At 40.5% G+C, this 24,058-nt stretch overlaps 1 protein-coding gene, 1 long non-coding RNA gene and 1 other non-coding gene across 4 annotated transcripts in view; 1 reads left to right on the plus strand and 2 right to left on the minus strand.

Moving 5' to 3' along the window:
• Positions 1–4,070, minus strand: part of LAMA2 (laminin subunit alpha 2) — a 707,630-nt gene extending 703,560 nt beyond the window's left edge. For both annotated transcript variants that reach the window (XM_070073612.1, XM_051855341.2), the window contains exon 1: positions 3,627–4,070. In XM_070073612.1, coding sequence (XP_069929713.1) covers positions 3,627–3,750 — 124 coding nt within the window. In that variant the 5' untranslated portion in view covers positions 3,751–4,070. The remainder of the gene's footprint in view (positions 1–3,626) is intronic.
• An 8,284-nt stretch (positions 4,071–12,354) lies between these two features.
• On the plus strand, positions 12,355–12,551 carry LOC127493338 (small nucleolar RNA SNORA73 family). Its single transcript, XR_007923392.1, has one exon. It is a non-coding gene; the product is annotated as a small nucleolar RNA SNORA73 family (small nucleolar RNA).
• A 2,006-nt stretch (positions 12,552–14,557) lies between these two features.
• LOC138849732 (uncharacterized) lies at positions 14,558–23,494 on the minus strand. Its single transcript, XR_011388864.1, has 3 exons — positions 23,372–23,494; positions 20,163–20,308; positions 14,558–14,744 (listed from the first exon to the last, which is right to left on the minus strand). It is a non-coding gene; the product is annotated as an uncharacterized lncRNA (long non-coding RNA).
• Positions 23,495–24,058: the final 564 nt, after the last annotated feature.

The following is a 24,058-nucleotide window of genomic DNA, read 5'->3' on the forward strand; positions in this document are numbered from 1 at the left end:
AGGAGACTTTGGAAATACCTTTATACGCCTGGGAAGAAACAAGTGTATCTAGGGATCCATAGCACCATAGTTTCAGACACTCACTGGGGATCTTGGAGAGTAACTGCAGTAATAACAGAGGACCTGCTGTACTAGAATCTCGGAACTGAAGGTCTACAGTCTTGCCGAGTCTTCCCCTCTGTAAAGGAACTGCATCCTAGAGCATTTTAGATCAATTGTACATCTGATCACTGCAAGGGTATTTCCAGAATCTAAGAGCCCACACACACCGTTCTGTCTTAACAGCTCAAAATGGAGAGGAATGGAGATGGGAAACTGGAAACAGGGCGCTGGTTTCTCCACCAGTGGAAATCAAACCTTCTTCATCATATTCCGTGGATCACAGTGCAGCCCTCAGAATCTCTCAGTCTCTCTTACACATAACAACCCTTCTAAGGATGTAAAGTTATCTCATGACTTTCTCTCCTCCAATCTTTTCTTCAAAACATTAAAGGCTTTACTTGGAACATTCTCCCTATGAAAATCTTTTCAGACCCTCTAACTGTTCTATCCCCTCTCCTCTGAATTTACAACCATTTGTCAATTCAGTTCAAGTGTGCGTTAACACACACTCCTGTTTCTGTGAGTCATGCATAAAGATGAGCTAACTTTTCTGTCACTGCGCCATACTATATTCAAATGTTCAACCAGAACTTGCTATATTTCAGACTGGCCTTTTGAAATTTGCATTCATCCCTGTTCATATAAAGGAAACAAATTTCTAGAAGAGGGCATATGGAATTATTTAACATCTGGATATTAAATAATAAAACCAACTCCATGTAGGTTCCTTTCACAGTCATGGCTATTGAGACATTTAAAATTCCTACATCTGTTACTAACCAACTTCACTGCCTGATTCAATTTTGGACCACCTGCAGTTCTGATAAACTTGAATCTTATGTTTTCCATCAAGTCATTACTAAGACAGGTGAACCTGAGACAACCTCTCCTACTACTGCAGACTGCTCTCCAGAGTGACCTTGATCTATGCAATATTCTTTGGAAACTTTTTTCAATCTGTTGCAAATTACCTTTACATTTCCATACATTACTCACAAGAATATCAGAAAAGATTTCATCCACTGCCTTGCTGAACTGCAGAATCACGTTGACTACATTATTCTCCTATGTTGTCTTAGACACAGTTAAAGAATTTCCTTGGACTATCACATCTGCTAAAACAATGCTATTCATACAGAAATTTAGTATGCTATGAAAACCACATGAAAAAAAAATTAAAAATGAGTCTGATTCCTAATTTAAATATAATTTCTAGAAATAGCTGCTTTATATCAACATCCTTAATAAACTGGCATCATACTATAAGAAAAAAACCATAACTCCTACACAATCAGTACTTAGCTAGGAATTTCCAGCTAATACATATAACGGAAAACAGAAATGTCAATGATAACCAAGAAAATACTTTTTCAATCAAACTTGTATCCAATCATGTTCAAAGAACAACACTGAAAAAGTAAAATGGCCACTGAAAAAGTAAAATGGCCTCATAAAAATCAATCAAGAGGGAACTTCAGCAGAAACACTACTGGAAATGTATTTAGTTGTTGAAAATTAAGTCACTTATCAGTTATGTAAGCTTACATCATAGCTACTCCAAGTCACAGGTTTTATATTTGTAAGATGAGAATACTAACAGTCAAAGGAGTAAAAAAAAAATGTCCAAATTATAAATCACAATACAAATTTAAGGTATCAAACTATTTTATACATGCATATAATGCTAAGAGCTTCCACCATTTATCTTTGAGCTACCTTCCAAATACATTAAAAACGGTCTATAACAAAGACAATGAGAGTTTGGAGAAAGCCAAAATAGGACAGTCTGCAGTAGACTCCATGCTATAGTCATTTTACATAAAATTGCTCATTGTAGGTGGCATGCAAGTGATCCCTCAACAGAATGGCGAATTTAAACCCTTCTTTCTGTATCCACGTCACGTCGCTTAGAGACCTTAGAAGCGTGAACTATCTTACCTCGGTTAAAAAAGAGTACAGGGAGGGCAAAAGCAGGGATAAAAGGAGCAGAGAATACATGTATGTAATAGGGAAAATCTTCACTGAATCCCCAGTCTGTGTGCTTTGAACTTCTTCTGCTCTGTTCCAAGTTGGAGCCCTGGTGCGTATTCTCTCTCAGCTGCCTAACAGTTCTCAAGTATTCTGTATTGTTAGACAGTTCTATACAATCAACCGGAGGTTAATTGTTCAAAGGTTTTTTTTTTTTTTTTTTTTTTTTAAATGAACTGAACAGATTCTCTAAATCACCGTCTTACAAATTCTACTACTTTGGCCACACTGGTCCCATTTTACCTCTCAGAGAAGGAAAAAGCAAAAATGGAAGAAAAAAGTTCTATGGAGAACACAAGGTCATTTTTATCCTAAGAATTTTAACCAGAGAGGAGTTATTAGTTAGGAGCTTAGGCTATCTTCTTACTCCTTTAGAAAATAGTACTGTAAAAAAGTGCCAGGCTATAAGAACAGTAACTAACAGAACCATTAGGAACAGCTTTCTTCCACTTAACCAAGAAAGGGATTCGTATATTTCAAAATTTTAGCAGATTCAGCCTCACTGAAACTTCATAACCTTCTAAAAAAAAAAAAAAAAAAAAAAAAAAAAACCACACACACACACACACCAGATATAGGGTATTTTGATTATTTAAAACCAAATCGTAAATAGTCCTTAAATAGTTTTACTTTGATACCCGTGTCCCAACATACAGAAATGTTTGTTGAAATGTATACTTTAAAAAATCAATTCTTAAATTGCTACCCATGAGCTTCTTTTGAAATGTGTGACAGTATAATAACTCTTCCAAGATTCCCAAGAGTTTCAGAAAGTATATGCATGCAAACATTATGATGCTCTGATGAAAAAGCCTTAAAGCACATTAAATACAACTTTTTTCTCAAGTTCCCTGAAGTATGTATCTTGTCACTGAGTTCTTAAAATTCACGACGTAGATGCCTCCTCTCTATTTAAGCCGGAGGAGAAATTCCAGTAGGAGAAAATCGGATACCGAGAGAGGATTTGCTATGGAAAACGTGAGGCTGGAAGTGCTGTCCCTTGAAAGAATCCACATACTTCGCCACTTTAGCATTCGTGTTCAGTTAGAAACAAAGCCCCTTAGAATTAGGAAAAGATGTATCAGCTGCCGTTTGAGGAGTCCCAAGACAACCCACAGCTTGGAAAACCTCTCTCTGCAGGGATCAAGTCCGATTTGGAGGAACTTTCTCAGTTGGAAAAAGTTTGCCTCTTGGAAGGAGTTTCCCAGTCAGCTTACAAGATGTGTCCTGACAGCAAGACTTCTCAAAAGCGAGGAACAATGAGAAGTGCTTCACATTCCTTGGGCTGGAGGTAGGCGATTCACCCTACCCCGCAAGCTCAGGGATTTGAACGCGAACTTGGCCTCGAGTTTACCCTCGCCTGCCCACAGCGCACTCACTCCCTAGAGGCAAAGCCAGAAAGGCATCCCCAGCCCGCAACTCTGCCGAAGAGCGACCAGGGAGCAGCCGCGGACCCTCGCAAAGGATGGACTCAAACGCCCGTGCCTCGACTGTACCTCTTTGCTGATGCGCCTGTGGCTGCCGCTGCGGCTGCGGCTGCGGCTGCTGGGGCCGCTGCGCCTGGCCGCCCCCGAGGCTCCGGAGCAGCAGCAGGAGAAAGACCCCGGCCGCTCCTGGCATCGCCGTGGCCGGGAGCAGATCCGCTTCTCAAGCAGGAGCCGGAGTCGTCGTCGCAGCCGCGCTGACCTGGCCCTGGCTTGTGAGCCGAGCGAGCTGCAGCCGCTGGGGAAGAGGAGGAGACAGCCCCCTCCCTGGCTTTGGCCGGGCCGCCGCCTGAGGGTGGGGGCAGAGCACACTCCTCCCTCCTCTCCCCTTCCCGGGCACGCGGCCCCACGGACGCCCAGCACAGGCCCTTAAAGGGTCCTTGGTGGGAAAGACTCTGCCCGGAGCCTGCCTGCCTTCTGAGATGAGCCCCGCGCTTCAGCTGTTATGTGAACTTCTTGTAAATTAAATAAAGTAGCCTTAAAATGCCTACACATGGAAAGCATTATTTGGGGGAAATCTAGAAACTTCCTTGGCTAAGAAAGTCCCAGAAAACCGAATAGCAGCCGCTGTGTGTCCAGGTGATTGGAGGCAATACCTACGGGGCCAGGTGCTAGAGAGGTTCCTGGCCAGTGGGACGCGAGGACATGGGCAGGGCAGCGAGGGAGGGGGGCATGCAGCAGCCTCCCCGGCCCGCAGAAGGGGGGCAAGGAGGACTTTCCCATTGGTCCTGATAAAGACCTTTGCAAGGGTGTCAGTGCTCCTGGGCACATTTTTGTCTTCTGCCCTGGTTCAACTTAGTTTTTTGGGGTCTGGCTCAAGTGGTTCTCATAAGGTTTGCAAAAGGTCTTTGATAGGTTTTTTCTTTTTTTTTTTTTTTTTTTTTTTTTTTTTTTTTGAGACTTACAGAGGCTGGGTGACTGCTAATGTAAGTGTGCGGTGCAGTCCAGAGTGCCCTTAACCCTTCACGCCCAGGACAGCCTCTTCACTCTTGGACTTCTGAAAGGGCCATAGGGCGTTCACCTGAGGAAAAGCCCTTGTGTAGATCTGAAACCTAAATGAAGCCTTTTTGCCCTTAAAACTTTTTGTATGTCTTGTTTTTCAGGATGCAGCTGAATGTATAAATTGACAGAATATAGTTAATTTTTTTTAGCTTTCTCAAGATTTTTACTATTTCAGGAAAAAACCCCGTCATTGATAAATGACCTTGCTGTAGTATTTGTGTCACCAGGACAATATCGATAACCCCCTGGATTATATCGATGGTGACTTAGGAATACGTGAGAATTTGTTTTCTTTAGCTAAGGCAGCTTCATCCAAGCTATAAAAATACAAGTCTGTATTTTTATAGAAATGAATTTTTATAGTTTCACAGTTAAGACAGTATATTACTCTTTTTAAAATATTTAAGTTACAATATTATCTATGAATTTCATTTCAGTAAAATAAAGGCAGATTTTCTCTGAAAGGATTGATTGAAAATCAGTGGCCAAGATCTACCTTTCAATAGTTCCTATCCTACTTAGTTCTTTTTTTTTTTTTTTTTTAATTTGACAGGTATAGAGTTATATACAGTGAGAGAGACAGAGAGAAAGGTCTTCCCTGCATTGGTTCACCCCGCCAAATGGCCGCTACCCGGCACTGTGCCGATCTGAAGCCAGGATCCAGTGCTTCTTCCTGGTCTCCCATGCGGCTGCAGGGGCCCAAGCACTTGGGCCATCCCCCACTGCCCTCTCAGGCCACAGCAGAAAGCTGGAGTGGAAGAGGAGCAACCGGGACTAGAAAACCGGTGCCCATATGGGATGCCGGCGCCACAGGCGGAGGAATAACTAAGTAAGCCAGGGTGCCAGCCCCATAGTTAGTTCTTTTAATATTAATTCCAAGACTTTTTCAGTTTGGATCCAAGTGGAAAAAATTAAAGGATATAAGTCGCTTATCTTGTAGACACCAACTAATCAGGCTATTTGGATTGTTAGAAATACTGTCAAGATGTGAAGTGGTGTTAAATTTTAAGTTTTTATAAGACAAAATGCTACTGATATAAATGTCTGAAAGTTAAAAGGTCTAATGATCTTGTGTTACTAGATGTGATGGTTATCTTAAAGAGAAAGGCCCAGAGGCCTAAAGGGTTAAATGTTCTGTAAAATCCTACAGGTGCTTTTGAAAATAGTGTGTGAAGTAAGCAAGTGCCTCTTGTTGGTGAATGAGTTTATAGTTTTAAACATGGCTATTTGAAGTGTTTTGTCATCCACAGTTTTATATAGCGGATTTGCTGTTCATAAAACTAGAACATTATTCGTTCTGTGTTTAGCTGTCCTCCTATAGGTTCTGATGGACTTTTTCCAGCCACTTCTGTTGTATTCAGTACTTTGGGATGGTTCTGTAAACAGATGAAGTTGATAATGCACTACAGGTTCCAACTGGAAGAAAGTATGGTTAATTCAGGTTAGAAAAAGCAGAAAATAATTGAAATCAATTGGTAAACTAAAAAACAGCTAAAGAGCTTAAAAAGCTATTATTGAAGGCCGGCGCCGCGGCTCACTAGGCTAATCCTCCGCCTTGTGGCGCCGGCACACCGGGTTCTAGCCCCGGTCGGGGCGCCGGATTCTGTCCCAGTTGCCCCTCTTCCAGGCCAGCTCTCTGCTGTGGCCAGGGAGTGCAGTGGAGGATGGCCCAGGTGCTTGGGCCCTGCACCCCATGGGAGACCAGGATAAGTACTTGGCTCCTGCCATCGCATCAGCACGGTGTGCAGGCCACAGCGCGCTGGCCGCGGCGGCCATTGAAGGGTGAACCAATGGCAAAGGAAGACCTGTCTCTCTCTCTCACTGTCCACTCTGCCTGTCAAAAAAAAAAAAAAGCTATTATTGAAACTGCTTTATTCTATTGTTATATTTGTATACATATTGTATGTCTACATGGGAAAATTTATTAAGAACTCTGTCTTAATTGCCTTATAGATAAAAGATTGCTCATCAATTTAACTGCTAAAATTAATCAATGCTATATTTTGATTCATGTGACCTGAATCTCTGTATTAGATGTTTTAAATTTTTTGGTAGAAAGAAACTAAAAATGTTTTATATGCTTGTGCTTGAATTTGCTGGTTAAACAAGCTACACCATGTTAGATATTTAAGAGATGCTTCCAAATACATGTATTCTTAAAACTTATAGAAGGCATTGGACCTTCTGGTAAATGTTTTCCTAAGCTGTTATTTAACGGTTGAAATTGTTTGCTAAGTTTTCATTTGATATTGCTGTTGTCAGAAGCAATCTGGAACTTGCTCCCTCATTTCTCTATTCTAGGCCCAGCTTTTTCCCTCATTTCTCTATTCTATTCAAGGTGGGAAGCTGATTCTATTCTGAAGGACTCTCCAAGATGCACAGTTTGATTTTTAGATCTTATAAAATGGATAGCTAATATTTTTCTGTAGCATAGACAAAATAAGAGCTTAAATTATAATTTCACAGCTAGATTTACCTCACCATGGGCACAGGAAACAGGAAAAACCTCCCTTTCAGACCAAACAAAGGGAGAGAAAGTTTCAAAGTGAGGACGTAGCTTTCCTCATGGGCATTGTCTACCTCAGGAAAAAAAAAAAAAAAAACTATCAGAACATGCCTGTGACTGTAGACTGCCTTTTTTTTTTTAAGTTTTATTTATTTATTTGAAAGAGTTACACAGAGAGAGGAGAGGCAGAGAGAGAGAGAGAGGTCTTCCATCCGAAGGTTCACTCCCCAATTGGCCACAACAGCCAGAGCTGTGCTGATCCGAAGCCAGGAGCCAGGAGCTTCTTCAGGGTCTCCCATGCGGGAGACCATCTTCTTGGACCATCTTCTACTGCTTTCCCAGGCCATGGCAGAGAGCTGGATGGGGAGTGGAGTAGCTGGGTCTCAAACTGGCACCCATATGGGATGTCGGCGCTTCAGGCCAGAGCATTAACCCATTGCGCCACAGTGCTGGCCCCAACTGTAGACTTTTAATTTAGGTCACCAAAGATTAGAGATGAAATTTGAGAACCCCCTTGACTTGCATCCTCTGGTTTGCTTTAACAAAAACCAGGAGGAAAAGAAAAGTATCAGAAGCAATGTAAAGGTAGGTGGCAGCCTATTAAAGGCTGCTCTGTACAGTGATCTGCCCACAGAGACCCAGCAGGCCAGTCCACTGCAGTGGCTTTCAATGTGGTAAGCCTGGGCTTCAGCAGACGTCAGCTAGGAAGAGCCCTGGCAGCTGTGCCAGCTAAGAGTTGGATCACCAGAAAGGAAACTGCCCTGGAGTTGGAGGACACCCAGGTCAGAGCCACAGATCTTGCTGGCTCCAAGCTGAGGAGCCCTTCATTCAGCCCAGCTTCCAAAGTAACCACCACTGCTGAGGGGACAGTCAAGTAGGGTCAGCAACATTGCAGGCAGGACTGTACGTTTCCTGTTAGAGATGCCACCTGCCTTCACCTGGCCAGCTCTCCTCCCAGGCCAGCAAGGTAATGGAAGCCAACAGGGTGCCTTCCCTAAGAGGTTCACACCTCCCTTAGGATGTACCCCATGTGAAGAGGTAAGTCTGGGCCTCATAACTGACAAGGCCTTAAAGCCTACCTGATTATTACTAGGCCCCTTCTGTCAGTTTCTATTTGCCTCTCAATTGGAGAACTTAGTGATGGTTTAGACAGCAGCTCTCTTAGATTCTCCAGCAATGACTCTGTCTTTTGTTCTAGATCTATCTAGCCCACTTGGGGCCTCATTCCTTTATAATCATAGCCTCTACTCTAACATCAATGGCTGTACTCCTGACCTTTGTGCACTGATGGTCCTCTCCCCAACTTAATGTTGTATGATTATTCAGAATTTCTCTACAGACAACCCCTCTAACTGCAAAAGTTGAGTGGCCTTTCTCCCAGTCTTGGTTGGGATCAGCTTTAAAGCACATCCATCAGTCTTCACAAGGGTCCAGAGGCCCTCCTCATTGCCTCTCTTCTATGAAATCCTTTCATTACTTGGTTAATACCACTCTTAGTTTTAGTGTTTACAGGAGGCGATAATGGAACAAACCAAGGCCCGGCTCTCAACCAAATGCTGCTACAGGGATATACTCGGCTCCCCACCCAGGAGACAGTGGCTTGAGACATCACCCCATGCAAGTGAAGAGTACCCACTGCCCCATGTCAGCAGGAAGTAGCTCTAAAGACAGATCCACCAGTGGATGGAAGACCTCTCTCTCTCTGCATCTCCTCTCTCTGTGTGACTCTGACTTTCAAATAAATAAATAAATCTTTTTTTAAAAAAAAAAGGAAGTCTACAGTCACAGGCATGTTCTGATAGTTTTTTTTTTCTGAGGTAGACAATGCCCATGAGGAAAGCTATGTCCTCACTTTGAAACTTTTTCCCCCTACCCCTCCTGGACTTTTGGGACTAATGTAATCCCATACAACTGCTACTTTATAAAAAACAAAAAGGGAATGTTAGTAAAATGGCACAGTCCCCACACCATCCTAGACTCTAGCCCCCGCCACCATTGCTGGAAGCCAGGTAACAACGTGGCCCAACCACCAGTGTCAGCCCCACCCCTAATGGGATTTCTTGCTCCTGCTTCCCTGCCCGCCCCGCTATGTGCTGAACATGTAACTCTTTCTCTCCATCTCCTGATCGCTCTCTCTCTCTCTCTCTCTCTCTGTCTCTTGATCTCTCTCTTACATTCTCCTTCTCTCTCTTTTCCTTCTTCACCCCTTCCCTCCAGTCTGTTGGTTTCCCCCAATAAACTCTTTCCTAAACACACACACACACACACACACACACATATATTAGTTCCAGAAAACTTTTTAATCCTTTAGCCTTCATGCAGAAATTTGTAAAAAAAAAAAATAAAATTTATAATATGACTGCTTATTATAATCAAAACTGAGATATTAAATTATCTCTAGTTTTGCTTGAAAGTGATGTTCATCACCTCTAGTGCCAGAGAGGCACCTTAAATTAAGCTTCTAAACCTTCTTTTTTTTAAGCTTTATTTATTTATTTATTTATTTGAAAGAGTTAGAGGGAGAAGCAGATAGAAGAGTCTTCCATCTGCTTGTTCACTCCCCAAATGGACCCAATGGCCAGGGCTTAGCCAGGTGGAAGCTAGGAGCCAGGAACTTAATCTGGGTCTTCCAAGTGGGTGCAGGGACCCAAGGACTTTATCCACACTTTATCCATTTAGTTACTGACGGACATCTAAGTTGCTTCCAAGTGTTGGCACCCATTAACAGAGCTGCTGTAAACATCTCTGTGCATGTTTTGCAGGGACATAAGGTTAATTTAAGTCAGTTGGCATGCTTTGTACTTAAACATCTTCTGTTTATTTATAAATTTATTTATAAATTTTGAAATATCCAATATAATTATTTGCCCTTTAAGGATTCAACAATTATTACTTCCTAACAAATTACCACCAAATTTAGCAGTTTAAAATAGCAAACAGTTCAAGTTATTGTGGGTCAGAATTCAGAAAAAAAACTTACTTGAGTGGTTCTGACTCACAATCATAAAGTTGCAGTCAAGATGTTTGCCTGGACAACAGTTATCTGAAGGCTTTTATGTGGCTCAAGAGGGAGCTACTTCTAAGGTGGCCGTTGGCAGGAGGCTGGAGCTCCCTGCCACACTGCTCACTACTGAGCTGAGTGAACTTTGCCATAGCATTTGGCTTAGTTAAAGCAAGTGATTTGAAAGACAGCAAGGAGAAATGCAAAATGCAACTCACAACCTAGTCACAGACACCCACAGGGCATCTACTCCATCTTCTTTTATTTAAGTAAACTAAGAACTAGAGATTCTTTCGAGAGTGAGGAACTAAGCCGCAGCTTTTGAGGAGCAGTCCTGAAAACTGTGTGTCTCTATTTTGAAAGCAGCACAATCCTGTAAGAGTTTTCTTCAACTTAAGATTCTAAGTTGTTCACCAAAACATTTCTAGTAATTCTGGTAACATTTCTAGTAATAAATATACCTACTCTGAGTCCATACGTTAGTATTGTAACATCTTCAAAATCTGATCTTCTATTATTGTGAAATATCTACATCTGTAAGTTGTATATTTTCTACTAAAATCATTTGCTTGGTATCCATAAATCTACTTCATTTTTGTGGATAATTGGTACTTGCTTCGCATATCTTTTGTATTTTCTACCTTTATGTGTAACAGTTTTCTCGCTCCTTTTTTTTTTAAAGATTTATTTATTTACTTGAAAAGCAGAGAGAGAGAGAGAGACCGTGAGAGAGAGAAAGAGAGAGAGAGGTCTTCCATCTATTGGTTCACTCCCCAAATGGCTGCAATAGCTGCAGCTAGGCCAATTGGAAGCCAGGAGCCAGGAGCTTCTTCCAGGACTCCCACGCAGGTGCAGGGGCCCAAGGATTTGAGTCATCTTCTACTGCTTTCCCAAGCCACAGCAGAGAGCTAGGTCAGAAGTGGAGCAGCTGGGACTTGAATGGGCACCCACAGGGGATGCCTGCACTGCAGGTGGAGACTTTACCCATTATACCACAGTGCCAGCCCCACAGTTTTCTCTTATAGTCAGGATATAATTGAGTCTTGCTTTTTAAAACAGACTGATAATTTTCTCATTGGGGTGTTTACACCCACACAGTGCAGTGTTGTCACCATGATCCATGGTTGATTATTGCAATTTAAATAAAATTATATTAAATTAATAATTAAAGTCTACAGTGTAGGCAGACTATATCTGAACTAGGGATATTTTCCTTGTCACAAATTTCTACCACACAGTACTGGTTCAGGATCTGTGAAAGAAAGAATGATGTGAGAGAAAACAATCCCACAAGTTAATCACATAATATAATTATTTTCTGTAAAATTTCTAGGTCTACCTAGAAAGTGATTTTCCTGGGATTGGTGCTGTGGCATAGTAAGTTAAGCCTTTGACTGCAATGCCAACATAGCAAATGGGCACCCGTTCGTGTCCTGGCTGCTCCTTTTCCTATCCAGCTCATGGCCTGGGAAAGTAGAAGATGGCCCAAGTGCTTGGGCCTCTGCACCCGTGTGGGAGACCCAGAAGAAGCTCCTGGCTCCTGGCTTTGGATCAGCTTGGCTATGGCCATTATAGTCATTTGGGGAGTGAACCAGTAGATGGAAGACCTCTCTCTCTGTCTCTCCCTCTCTCTGTAACTCTACCTCTCAAATAAATAAATAGATCTTAAAAAAATGATTTTCCTGTCAAAATACTAACATAGGAAAAGATTAATGGGACAAAACTATAAAAATAAACCTATGGAAAATGAAAAATATAGTTTAATATTTGTGAAAGAAATATTTGAAACATCTTTTTTTTTAAAAAAAGATTTATTTGTAAGTCAGAGTTACACAGAGAGAGAAGGAGAGGCAGAGAGAGAGAGAGGTCTCCATCTGCTGGTTCACTCTCTGATTGCCACAACAGCTGGAGCTGCACTAATCTGAAGCCAGGAATCATGAGCTGCTTCTGGGTCTCCCATGCGGGTACAGGGAGAACGTGGGCCATCTTCTGCTTTCCCAGGCCATAGCAGAGAGCTGGATTGGAAATGGAGCAGCAGGGTCCTGAACTGGCACCCATATGGGATGCCAGCACTGCAGGTGGTGACTTTATCCCCTATGACACAGCACCAGCCTTTGAAGGAGGGATAAATGCATGTAGGTGAACTTAATGAGTGTTTTTCCCTCTAAAATTCCATAATCAGTTTTTTAATGCAAAATTTAAGAACAACATATGAATTGTAGCTCTTTGACCCAATGGCATACATTCACTTACATTCAAACCCTCTGTCCCAGTGGCACCCAGGAGCAAAGGGCTCCACCCCATGACATCCAGTGCCTTCCCAAGATGTTGGGGAGGAAGCTGGGCCTTGAGTCTGCACCTATATTTCCAAAGCTTCTCAGAGTCCTGAGGACAATGGCTGAGGAGACAAATTATGCAGAAAACAGTGCTCTGGAATGCGTAGTCTGAATTTAAATTGGTCCTGTTTTCCTGCATTGATGGATTAATTTGCTCTTGCAGAATCCACTCATGATTCCGAACAAATTACTTGGGGAAAGAGGGGAGCCACACTTGACTTTCGGGTATCAGCTCCCTTATTTAGCAAGAAGAGTTGGTAAAGACTTTTTAAAAAAACTTTGGCATATTTTAAAGATTTTTGGGATTCATGAGTTTTTACTTAAAGACCAATGTATTTATTTCTGATGTAAATACAGTTCACCTAAAGAAATTAAATATATTTATGTATTGTGAATTGAAATAAGATGACTTCATTAAAAAAAAATCTTATTTAAAGTAGTTCTACCTGGTTTTAGGCTGAGGAAAGAGAGGTCTGAAGTCTCTTATATTGGTAGCTCCCTGTTAATGGGCCTGGGGAATCAGTAGAAGACAGTCCAAGTACTTGAGCCCAGGCCACTCGCCTGAGAAACTTGGACAGAGTGGGAGGCTCCTGGCTTGGGCTGGCCCAGCCCTGGCTATGTGCTGGGAGTGAACCAGCCAGTGGAAGCTACCCCTCACTCCCTCTCTCTCTAGCACTCTCTGTCTCTCTCTCCCCATCGTCCCCTTTCCCCTTTCTCTCTCTCATTCTGCCTTTAGATTAAATAAATAAATCTAAAAAAAAAAAAAAAGTAAGAAGATATTGGTAGTTTTTAAGCTGCAGCCAGATCTCTCTTTGGGATAAACAATTTAATTAATGTGGAGAGTAGTCCCAAAACAATGAGTAAGGGAAATGGAAGTAAATAAACTTAATAAAAGGGAAGTATATCATTCATTCATTTATTCACTTTTAGTATGGAGCACCTGCCATTAACTAGGAACTATATATATATATGTTGTTACTCAAGAAAATAGGACACACAAGACCTTGCAGTCATAGCAGTGACATTCTAATGGAGAAACAAATAATAAAATGAATAAAACAAATTTTTAGTGAGTCAATTCAAACAGAACATTTATAAAGGACACAAACTAGTGCCACAACAGTAACTTTTAAAAGGTGTCAGGAAATGCTTACTGAGGAGGTGACATTTAAGCTGAGATCTGACAGAGGGCAGGACTTGAGTGTATGCAGGGTCAGTGGAGAAGGGGGAAGATATTTCAAGGGTGTTTGACAGAGTCAATTTCCAAGGCTGGCTAACCCACCGGATATGGGGATTTAAGGATTATTCTAAAGTTTCTAGCTGGACCAACCAGCTGCCTGGCAGTGTTAATAACCGAGATAGGGACTGAAGGAAAGTTGCCAGGTGTGAACTAGATTTGTTGAAGTGATTGCCATCTGAGATGCCCAGATGGGTATTTTTAGTTCTCGTGAAAGTATTTCATGCTCATTCCGTGAACTGTGCACACGGTAAAAAGGAACAGATTTCTCCGTGAAGTAGAGGATGAATGTGAAAGGAATAATTAGAAAACATAGGCAGTCTAGAAACAAAATATTTTAGTACATGCTCATTGGTACTAAAATTAATGTGGAGAAAGGGTATATCAACTGGAAAGGCTTAGATAAGTGGCTAATTAGAAAAAAATAAATTGAATTTGATCTTCACTAAACTTCATACCAAAACATTACAAACATATTTAATGATTAAATGTAAAAATAACAAATTATTTAAAACAATGATAAATAAGTGTAGCAAGGAAGGTATATACAAAGTTACTGTGGAAATAAAAAAAAATTGTAGCATGTCCCCAATACAAACATAAGAAAATGACAGCCTATGCATATTAGCTCTGAAACATTCTACCAAAAATAATTATAAATACAAAAATAATTATGAAGTATAAAATAACTATAATAAGTGTATATATAAGACCAATACATGAAACAATATTTCAAAAAACTAAATAGCATAAAAGGTAATGTAAATAAATATGTTTTTCATCCCCTTGGATAAGAATATTAAACAGTGTAAAGAGGCTCTCCAAATGTAGTGTAATCCTATAACAAGCACTTACCTTTTTTTCTTTCTTTTCTACTTTTTTTTAAATTTATTCTTCTGTAGGAAACAGCAATATTATTTATTTGATTCTTGTTGGGAGGAGGGGCTTCATTGCCTATAGAGCAGGCAAACAGATTTCTTGGAAGCTGATGAGGTCAAGAAGGTTAAGTATTGCACTCAGATGCTCCTGCCCGTGCAGGCCTCCTGACCTGCAGCAAAGAACAAAGAATCAGAGATGAGTTGAAATTTGTTGTAGTGGCAATGGTGGTGACACCAAGTGGCATTACTATAGCTGTCATTCTTTCAATTCATTCAACTGATATTTATTGAGAGTCTACTACATGCCAGGCATTATTTTAGGGCTGGTGCTACAGCAGCCAACAGAAATGACAGAAATCTTTGGGTTTCTATAAGTTTTATTCTTGAGAAAAAAGACAAAAATAAGAATCATAAAAGTTAAGTAAGTTACACTATAGATACTGAAAGCAAATGTCATGGATATGTGATTTGGGAGCTAGGAGTTGTGGCTAGCGTATGCTTCAGTCAATATGTGATACCTGTAGAAAGATTTGTCTTAGTCCTGGTTCTACAGAAGACAGAGCTTGAAGGAAATACACTGGTCCTAACATTTTTGTGGGTATGTAATCTCAGGAAAGCAAGAAAGTTGGAAAAATGGAGGAAAGGGGAGAAAGAGGTTGAATAAAATAAGGGAAAGCATTATTGAGCTGGAGGCAGATTACAACCAAGCAGATTGCTGGCTCATGCAAGATATTTTCAGAGAAATTACACAAAACTACACTGCCTCCAAAAGGAAGGAGAAGGGAAAATAATTTATCCCACTGATTTCCCATCCCGTTTCGGGTCAGTTTTCCACTTCATAATTCGCTCCTCACACTTGTGAGTTGCACATGTGTGTGCTTAGAGAAGTGGACAGTTGAGCCTCTGCCCAGGTCCTAAAAGTCTATGGCAACACAGAGACCCCAAAGCCAGAGGCACGAGGGAGGTTGTGCTTATTGTGACGGTAGAACTTATACAGCTCAGGGTCTATGGTGATCTTAGGGCTGCTCTGGACCACTCTAGTGGAGAGTAGAGCAAGATATGTGTCTAGATTTGGGGTGGTGTATGAACTGAAGACTATGCAAGTTTGAAGGTGACGGGAATGGATGGGCAAAATGGAAAGAGACAGGCCAAGGGTAATGGAACCACATCACGTTAGCCATTCTGAGGATACTGGTTCTCCCCTTTGTACAAATGGCAGCCCTTGCTATTTTATAATTGTAAATAGATGTGGTAGACTACTGTGCTGAAATAATCTATAGAGAGCAAATGTAGACACAAAGCACTCAGCTAAGCAAGCCACTGGAAATTCAGAACTTGAGGTGGTGGCTAGAACAGGATGAGTAGCAGAAGTGGAGAGAAGTAGATTTTCAGCATATTTTAAAGACAGAACAAACAGGATTTCACATTTTTCACAAAACCAGATCTCCATATGCAATCAACTAACATGTACATTGGCAAATGAATGAAGAAAATGTGGTGTATATATACACAACGGCTCATTATTCAACCATAAAAAAGTATGAAATCTCATCATTTGCAGAAAATTGATGGTAATGGGGGACATAATATTAAGTGAAATAAACCAGACACAGAAAAAACAAGTATTGCATGTTCTCACTCATATATGGCAGCTAAAAATGTAGATCTGAAAGAAGGAGATAGTAGGAGAGTGTTTCTTAGAGGCCAGGAAGGTAAGAGGAGAGGGGGTTAGAAAGATGTGGGAATTTAGGTTCTAAAATATAGTTAGATAGGAGGCATACGGTGAACAGATGGAAATGCTACTTATCTTGATTTGATCATTATACATTGTGTGCATGCAGTGAATGATCACACTGTGTTCTCATAACTATATACAATTACTATGCCTTAATGAAAAAGAGAAATTTCCAGGGGATTAAGAAGCAACTAATTAAATGATTAAAAATAAAATTAGGAAAGCATTAGAAGGAAATACATTTGAAAATGGGAAGCCTTACTACCTCCAAAATCTGAGGACATAAATGACATCAATGACATCAACATTAAAATTAATAAATTTAAAAAGCAACAAACAGGTATAAATTATGTATGACATATAAAAGATACAGGTTCAGTATCTAGGACATAGAAAATGCTCATATAAATGAACAAGAGAAAGGCAAACAATTCAACAAAAAAAATGGGCAAAGGGTGTGGTGAAGACATGCATAAAACAGGAAATGCAAAGAGCAACACATACAAGACACTCACGCTTGACCATTGAGAGGAAAACACAAATTCAAACAATGAAATGCCTGTATTATCCATCAGGCTGGCAAAACCAGATAGGGAGTCAAACACCCAAGGTGGGACGACCCGTCCTTTGGGGTGCTCATACACTGGAGGAAAGTGCACACTTGGCAAATCTATTGAGCACAAATTGATCAAATAAATGTAAAATTCCTATCTTGTTAACCCAGCAAGTCAACTTGATATCTATTCTAGGAAAATATACACATTACACTTTAAGGCTATGCAGGATTTTCACAATACTATTGAAAAATCACATCTTCTACATTTCTGACAGCAGGGGAATAGGTAAGTCGATGAAGGATATATATACCAGAGAAAAGAATAAAATATATTTGTACCTCCTGACATAGAAAGATATCTAATATACAATTTATAAAAAGGGAAGATGACTGAAAATACACAATAATACTTATATTTGCATAATAAGAAAGTCTGATGAGTGACAATTGTCTGAGTTACCACATTTGTGAGGTAAGAGAGAGAACAGTATAGTCATCACTGAAACAGTACATTAGATGATCTAGTCTGTTGGACCAATTTTCAGATTAGTTCCCAAACTGAACTGAAGCATCTATCCCTGTGTATAACACTAAACTATTTGTCAGTTTCTTATTGATTATCAGCAACTGTTTCTAACAGTAAAAATACAATGTGAATCAATTGCAATTTGAAAATGAAAATCACGCAGAAATCCTAACAGTGCATGAAGTCAACAAAAGTGATCTCAGAACTGCACAAGGCAAAGCTAAGACGCGGTTAAAGTAGCCCAGTTAGCAATGAAGGAGGAGAAAAGAAATAATGCTGGCAACAAGATGAATGCCTTAAATGGGTAGTTTTAAGATCAAAATTTTTAGGGGAAGGCATTTGGCAGTGTTTAGGATGTGGCTCAGGGCAACTGCGTCCTATATTGGAGTACCTGGGTTCGAGTCCCCAGCTCTGCTGCCAACTCCAGCCTCCTCCACTGCACACCCTGGGAGGCAGTAGGTGATGGCTCAAGTACTGGGGTCCTTGTCACCCACATGGGAGATATGGCTGTACACTGAACAAGAGGGGATTTATAGCCAAAAGGTAGGCAAGGGGCCCAGTGATTAGAAATTTACTGAGGCATCAGAGGTAGTGCGATTGTCATTAAGCCAGCTTGATAGGTTTCTTGCTGAAGGCAGAAAGGGGTGATAAAAACAGCAAGAGCGGGTGATTCAGCAGGATTCTTGCTAAAACTGGACTACGTGAGGATGGACATAGATGCCTCTACAGAGGCCTCATCGATGAAAATGAGCTCTGCAGAACCTGCCTACAGTTCAGTCAGGAGAGATTATCAGTCAATATAAAATTGTTTTAGGGGAAAATGCTTACAAATAGCCAAAATAAAATTTTGATTAAAATTAAGAAGCGGGGCAGGCATTAGACACAACAGGGCAGACTCTGCTTGGGATGTCTGCATCCCATATCAGAGTGCCTGGTTTCAAGTCCCAGTCATGCTTCCAATTCCAGCCTCCTACTAATGGGCACCATGGGAAGCCCCAAGTGATCCTCAAGTACTTGGGTCCCTGGCACTCATGTGAGACACCTGGACTGTCAGGTTCCCAGCTTTGAAATGGTCCAGGCTGGCTATTACAAGCATGTGGGAGAGAATCTTTGGATGTAAGATCTCTCTCTCTCTCTCATTCACTCTCCTTTTTTAAATAAGTAAAATTAACATTTTTTAAAAAAGAACAACAATCATAGAAAATATTAACCCCAGCAATTTTGAAATAGTTCTATTTAAGGATACATATTTAAATTATAAACATTCATGAATTAGTGGAGAAGAGGTGACACATGAACCAGTAACTATCAATTAAGGAAAAGATAAACTTAGGTTACCACTGAATACATTACATAAAATTAATGTAAAATGAATTCAAATTTTAACAATGTGGTAGTAGCTGAAATGTGTAAAGGAAAATATAATAATAGAAGGGTAGGAAAGTTCTTCCTAAGCAAGTCACAAAGCTTTCAACCAGGAGAAAATAATGGCAGAATTGGCCATATAGAAATGTTAAACTTCTCATGTTTAAAGAAGCCACCTTGATAATGTTAAATTACAGGCCAAAGACCATGAGGAACTTTTTCAATAGCTAATGGCCATATAGTTCTGTGGGTCTATTAAGTTTTTATTTTTTAATTTTATTTGTTATATAAGATTCATATAGTTCTTATATACAGATTTAGGAATATCGTGATACTTCCCACTCTACTCTCCCTCCCACCAATGCTCAAACCCCCCTTCCTCTTGTCTCTCCCATTCCCATTATTTATTTTTACAAAAATCTATTTTCGGTTTCCTTAATGATTGTATAGTTAACCCTACACTAAGCAAAGAGTTCAACAAATAGTATGAAGAATAAAAATAATATAACACTGTTCTTCAACAGAAGAGACAGGGCTGTAAGCAGTCGTTGAATCTCGAGATGTCCATTTCACTCCAATACATTACATATTAGGTAGTCTTGCAGTTACCTAGGATCAGGGAAAACATATGATATCTGTCTTCTTGGGACTGGATTATTTCATTAAGTATAATGTTTCTTAGGAACCAATAAGAAGAAAGTAAAGAATCCAATAAAAAATTAGATAAATAATACCAACAAATAATTCACAAGAACAAAGATTAAATTGGAAAGACAAGATATTAGGGCTGGCGCTGTGGTATAGTGGGTAAACCCGCCACCTAGAGTTTCAGCATTACATAAGGGCGCCAGTTGTAGTCCTGGTTGCTCCATTTCCGATCCAGCTGTCTGCTATGGCTTGGGAAAGCAGTGGAAGATGGCCCAAGTCCTTGGGCCCCTGTGCCCACATTTGAGACCCAGAAGCTCCTGGCTCCTGGCTTCAGATCAGTACAGCTCTGGCTGTTGCAGCCATCTGGGGAGTGAACCAGTGGATGGAAGACCTCTCTCTCTCTGCCTCTCCTTTTCTCTCCGTGTAACTCTTTCAAATAAATAAATAAATCTTAAAAAAAAAAAAGAAAGACAAGATATAAAAACTGTTCAAATGCAGCTTTCAGAAATGTAAATGAAAATAATAATGAAATCTCTATTTTCACTCTGATGGTAAAAATACACTGATCAAAAAAATGTTAAAGTTCATCCAACCTTATGCTTAGGTACATATAGGAAAATACACATTCTTGAACCCCATGGTTGTAATTTATCATCATCATTTTGGAGAAGCATTTAACAGAATCTACAACATTTAATATATGAATTCATGGTTTTTACCAGGCACAGGAAGTAGGGAATGCATGAGTGGAAACATACCTTTCAGCTGGAAAGGCAAAAAGCCACAGCTGGGCTGATGGCATGGTTTGAAGACTCCATGAGGGAACAATGTCTGCACCCAGGCTTCTCCCGTGGTGGCTTGCCCTCAGCCTCCTGGCACGGCTGTCGCCTTGAGGGCTTTTTACCTAGAAGTTCACAGATAAAAAGCCCCTACTTACAAAAGCGAGGAAAGTGATTTGAGTGCAAGGTTGATCATAGCAGGAGTGTTTACGTTAGGAAGTAGCTGAAAACTCAGAATCCATCCAAGAGTGGTTAGATAAATTATCCTTTCTATAGAATACTATGTCATTATCAAAAGAAATGGATCTATAAGTATGGAAATTTCACCAAAATACATCAGTTGTTAAAAATTACTAGATAATATATGTTTGTACATTAAAATTAGAAATACATGATTACATCTGCAAGTGTCAAATTGTTCCCGATGGTTACATATAAGAATGAAAGCAATACTAATGGGGAATTTTTTGTTTTAATAAAGACTTTCTAAAATAGCATGCATGTATTTATGTTGTAATTTTTAAATAAACTGCTTTGAATTAAAACACTATAATCTGCAAGAAAATGTTCAGCTCCCCTAAGAGGAGATAGAAATAGAAAAAATAAAGATAAATTTTATTTATTAGTCAATTTCAAAGATTTATTCAAATATCATGAATAAAATGAAAAGATATGGGGCAGTTCTTAGCCTAGTGGTTAGCTGCCTACCGTGCCTCTGGCTTGTGACTCTGTCTCCTGCTCATGCAACCTGTGAGAAACAGCATTAATATGGCTTAAGTGACTGGGTCCCTGCCACCCACATGGGAGGCTGGGAATACATGCCCAGTTCAAGCTTTGGAAGGCGTTTGAGGGTTGAGCCAATATGTGGGGAAGCTCTCTCTCTCTCTCTTTTTCTTTCTCTTTGTCTCGCTCTTGCTTTTGCTCTCTTTCTCAAATCAAGGGGAAATAATGAAAAGATAAAGCCAAACTTGAAAGGCATTATGAAAAACATATCACTAAGAAAAATCAATGTATTTCTTAATCTGTAAACACTTCAGGGGGCCGACTCTGCGATATAGTGGGTAAAGACACAGCCTGCAATACCAGCATCCCATAAGGGCGCCGGTTCAAGACCCAGCTGCTCCTCTTCCGATCCAGCTCTCTTTATAGCCTGGGAAAACAGTAGAAGATGATCCAAGTCCTTGGGCCCCTGCACCTGCACAGGAGACCAGAAGAAGCTCCCTGCTCCTGGCTTTGGGTCGGCACAGCTCCAGCCATTGCAGCCATCTGGGGAGTGAACCAGAAGATGGAAGACCTCTCCTCTCCTCTCCTCTTCTCTCTTTCTCTCTCCCTCCCTCCCTCCCTCCCTCCCTTCCTCCCTCTACCTCTCAGTAACTCTGCCTTTCAAATAAATAAATAAAATATTTTTAAAAAACACTTGAAAAATATGTGGGGCTTTCTGAAAACACAGATTCCCCAAGCCCACACTCAACAACAATTTCAATTCCATCTGGGAGGAGTTGCAGGAAAGCTGGACAGAACCCCAAGGTTTGCCTAGTAGTTAATGGGTAGCAGTGAGCCAGGAGTGGGACTGGTTAGAGAAGATGAGAAGATGATAGATGATTAGGAGTTGAAGAATTTTTTTTTCCTTGCCTGACTTCAGAATCAATTAAAAGATACTCAATGGAGTTAGGCAATTAGAAACTTTTTGAAAATCAGTGTATACCATAGTCTTGTTGGAGAATGGAAATTAATTGTGTCACCAGGAGAGCTTCTTTTTTTAATTTATTTTTACTTTTATTTAATGAATATAGATTTCCAAAGTACAGAATATTGATTACAATGGCTTCCCCCCGATAACGTCCCTCCAACCCACAACCCTCCCCTTATCCACTCCCTCTCCCCTTCCATTCAGATCAAGATTCATTTTCAATTCTCTTTATATACAGAAGATCAGTTTAGCATACATTAAGTAAAGATTTCAACAGTTTTCTCCCACACAGAAACATAAAGTGAAAAATACTGTTTGAGTACTAGTTATAGCATTAGATCTCAATGTACAGCACACTAAGGACAAAGATCCTACATGAGGAGTAAGTGCACAGTGACTCCTGTTGTTGACTTAACAAATTGACACTCTTGTTTATGGCATCAGTAATCACCCTAGGCTCTTGTCATGAGTTGCCAAGGCTATGGAAGCCCCCTGAGTTCACTGACTCTGATCATTTTTAGACAAGGCCATGGTCAAAGTGGAAGTTCTCTCCTCCCTTCAGAGAAAGGTACCTCCTTCTTTGATGACCCATTCTTTCCACTGGGATCTCACTCGTGGAGATCTTTCATTTAGGTTTTTTTTTCCCCCAGAGTGTCTTGGCTTTCCATGCCTGAAATACTCTCATGGGCATTTCAGCCAGATCCGCATGCCTTAAGGGCTGATTATGAGGCCAGAGTGCTGTTAGGACATTTGCCATTCTATGGGTCTGCTGTGTATCTCACTTCCCATGTTGGATCATTCTCTCCCTTTTTGATTCTATCAGCTAGTATTTGCAGACACTATTCTTGTTTATGTGCTCCCTTTGGTTCTTAGTCCTATCATTATGATCAATTGTCAACAGAAATTGATCACTGGGACTAGTGAGATGGCATTGGCACATGCCACCTTGATGGGATTGAATTCGAATCCCCTGGTATGAAATGATTTGTTTATTTGAAAGTTAGAGAGAGAGGGAGAGAGGGAGAGAGGGAGAGAGAGAGAGAGAATATCTTCCATCTGCTGGTTCACTTCCAAGATGGCTTCAATGACCAGGCAGGCTGGGCCTTGCCAAAACCAGGAGCCAGAAGCTTCTTCTGGGTTTCCCATGTGGATGGCAGGGACTGAAGTACAGGGGGCATCTTCCACTGCTCTTCCCAGGTCATGAGCAGGGAGCTGGATCCAGAAGTGGAGCAGCCAGGACACAAACTGGCACCCACATGGGATACTGGTATTGCAGCCAGGAGCATCAGTAACTATGCCATGATGTTGGCTCCCAGGACAGCTTCTGAATACAGTCCCCCAACTTGGACTCTTAGCCACCTACTTGCCATCAATTCCAGGAAACAACAAATGCCACCCAGCTCTTATTCAGAGCCCCACCCAAATCAAACTTAGAGATGGAATGGAGGACTTGAGCAAGCAGGCAAAACCCCAGATAAAAAGCCCAGGGTATACTCACCCAGTTCCTACTCCCCAGTTTACAGACCCACAGGGGACAAAAGATGATGAGGAGACTAAAGAGATGAGAGTGTCCCAGGAGACTAACTGGAGATCAGAATTTGTGCATAATTAGGAGAGGCCTGCCACAAAATGCATGAAAACATTTTAAAGAATAATTAATAAACACAGATATTAAGATCATTGATAAAACACATTGTAAAATAGCTTCTATCATTTTAAAGGTAATGTGTACCTCTCAGATTTTTTATATAACCTCTGCAATAAATAAATTTAAAGATCTTACATGCAACAAACATAAAATGTCTCATTAACCTTGACTTAGAGGTTTAAGAATCTAGAATTGTTCTTGAATTAGCACTCCTCTGAAGGAGAAAATTACAGTTGAAACTTATGTCTATGTGTGAAACAACATTCTTTAGACTCCCAATGTCTCACCAACCTATTTTACCTTATATCATCCCATAACTTAATTAGTATCAAAATATATCCATGATCTGCATGGAAGCTAAAATTATTAAAAGGAATACAGAAAGAATTACAAAGCACTTTATGTTCATTGTAACTAGTGTAGTGCTACAGAGTTAGAAACGTGCCAGGGAATTCCAATTCAATCCCATCAAAGTGGCACATTCCAATGCCATCTCACTAGTCAAAGATATTAGTTTCAGTTCACAATTGATCATAA

Source organism: Oryctolagus cuniculus, chromosome 5 (genome assembly GCF_964237555.1).
Source record: "Oryctolagus cuniculus chromosome 5, mOryCun1.1, whole genome shotgun sequence".
Classification (NCBI taxonomy): Eukaryota; Metazoa; Chordata; class Mammalia; order Lagomorpha; family Leporidae; genus Oryctolagus; species Oryctolagus cuniculus.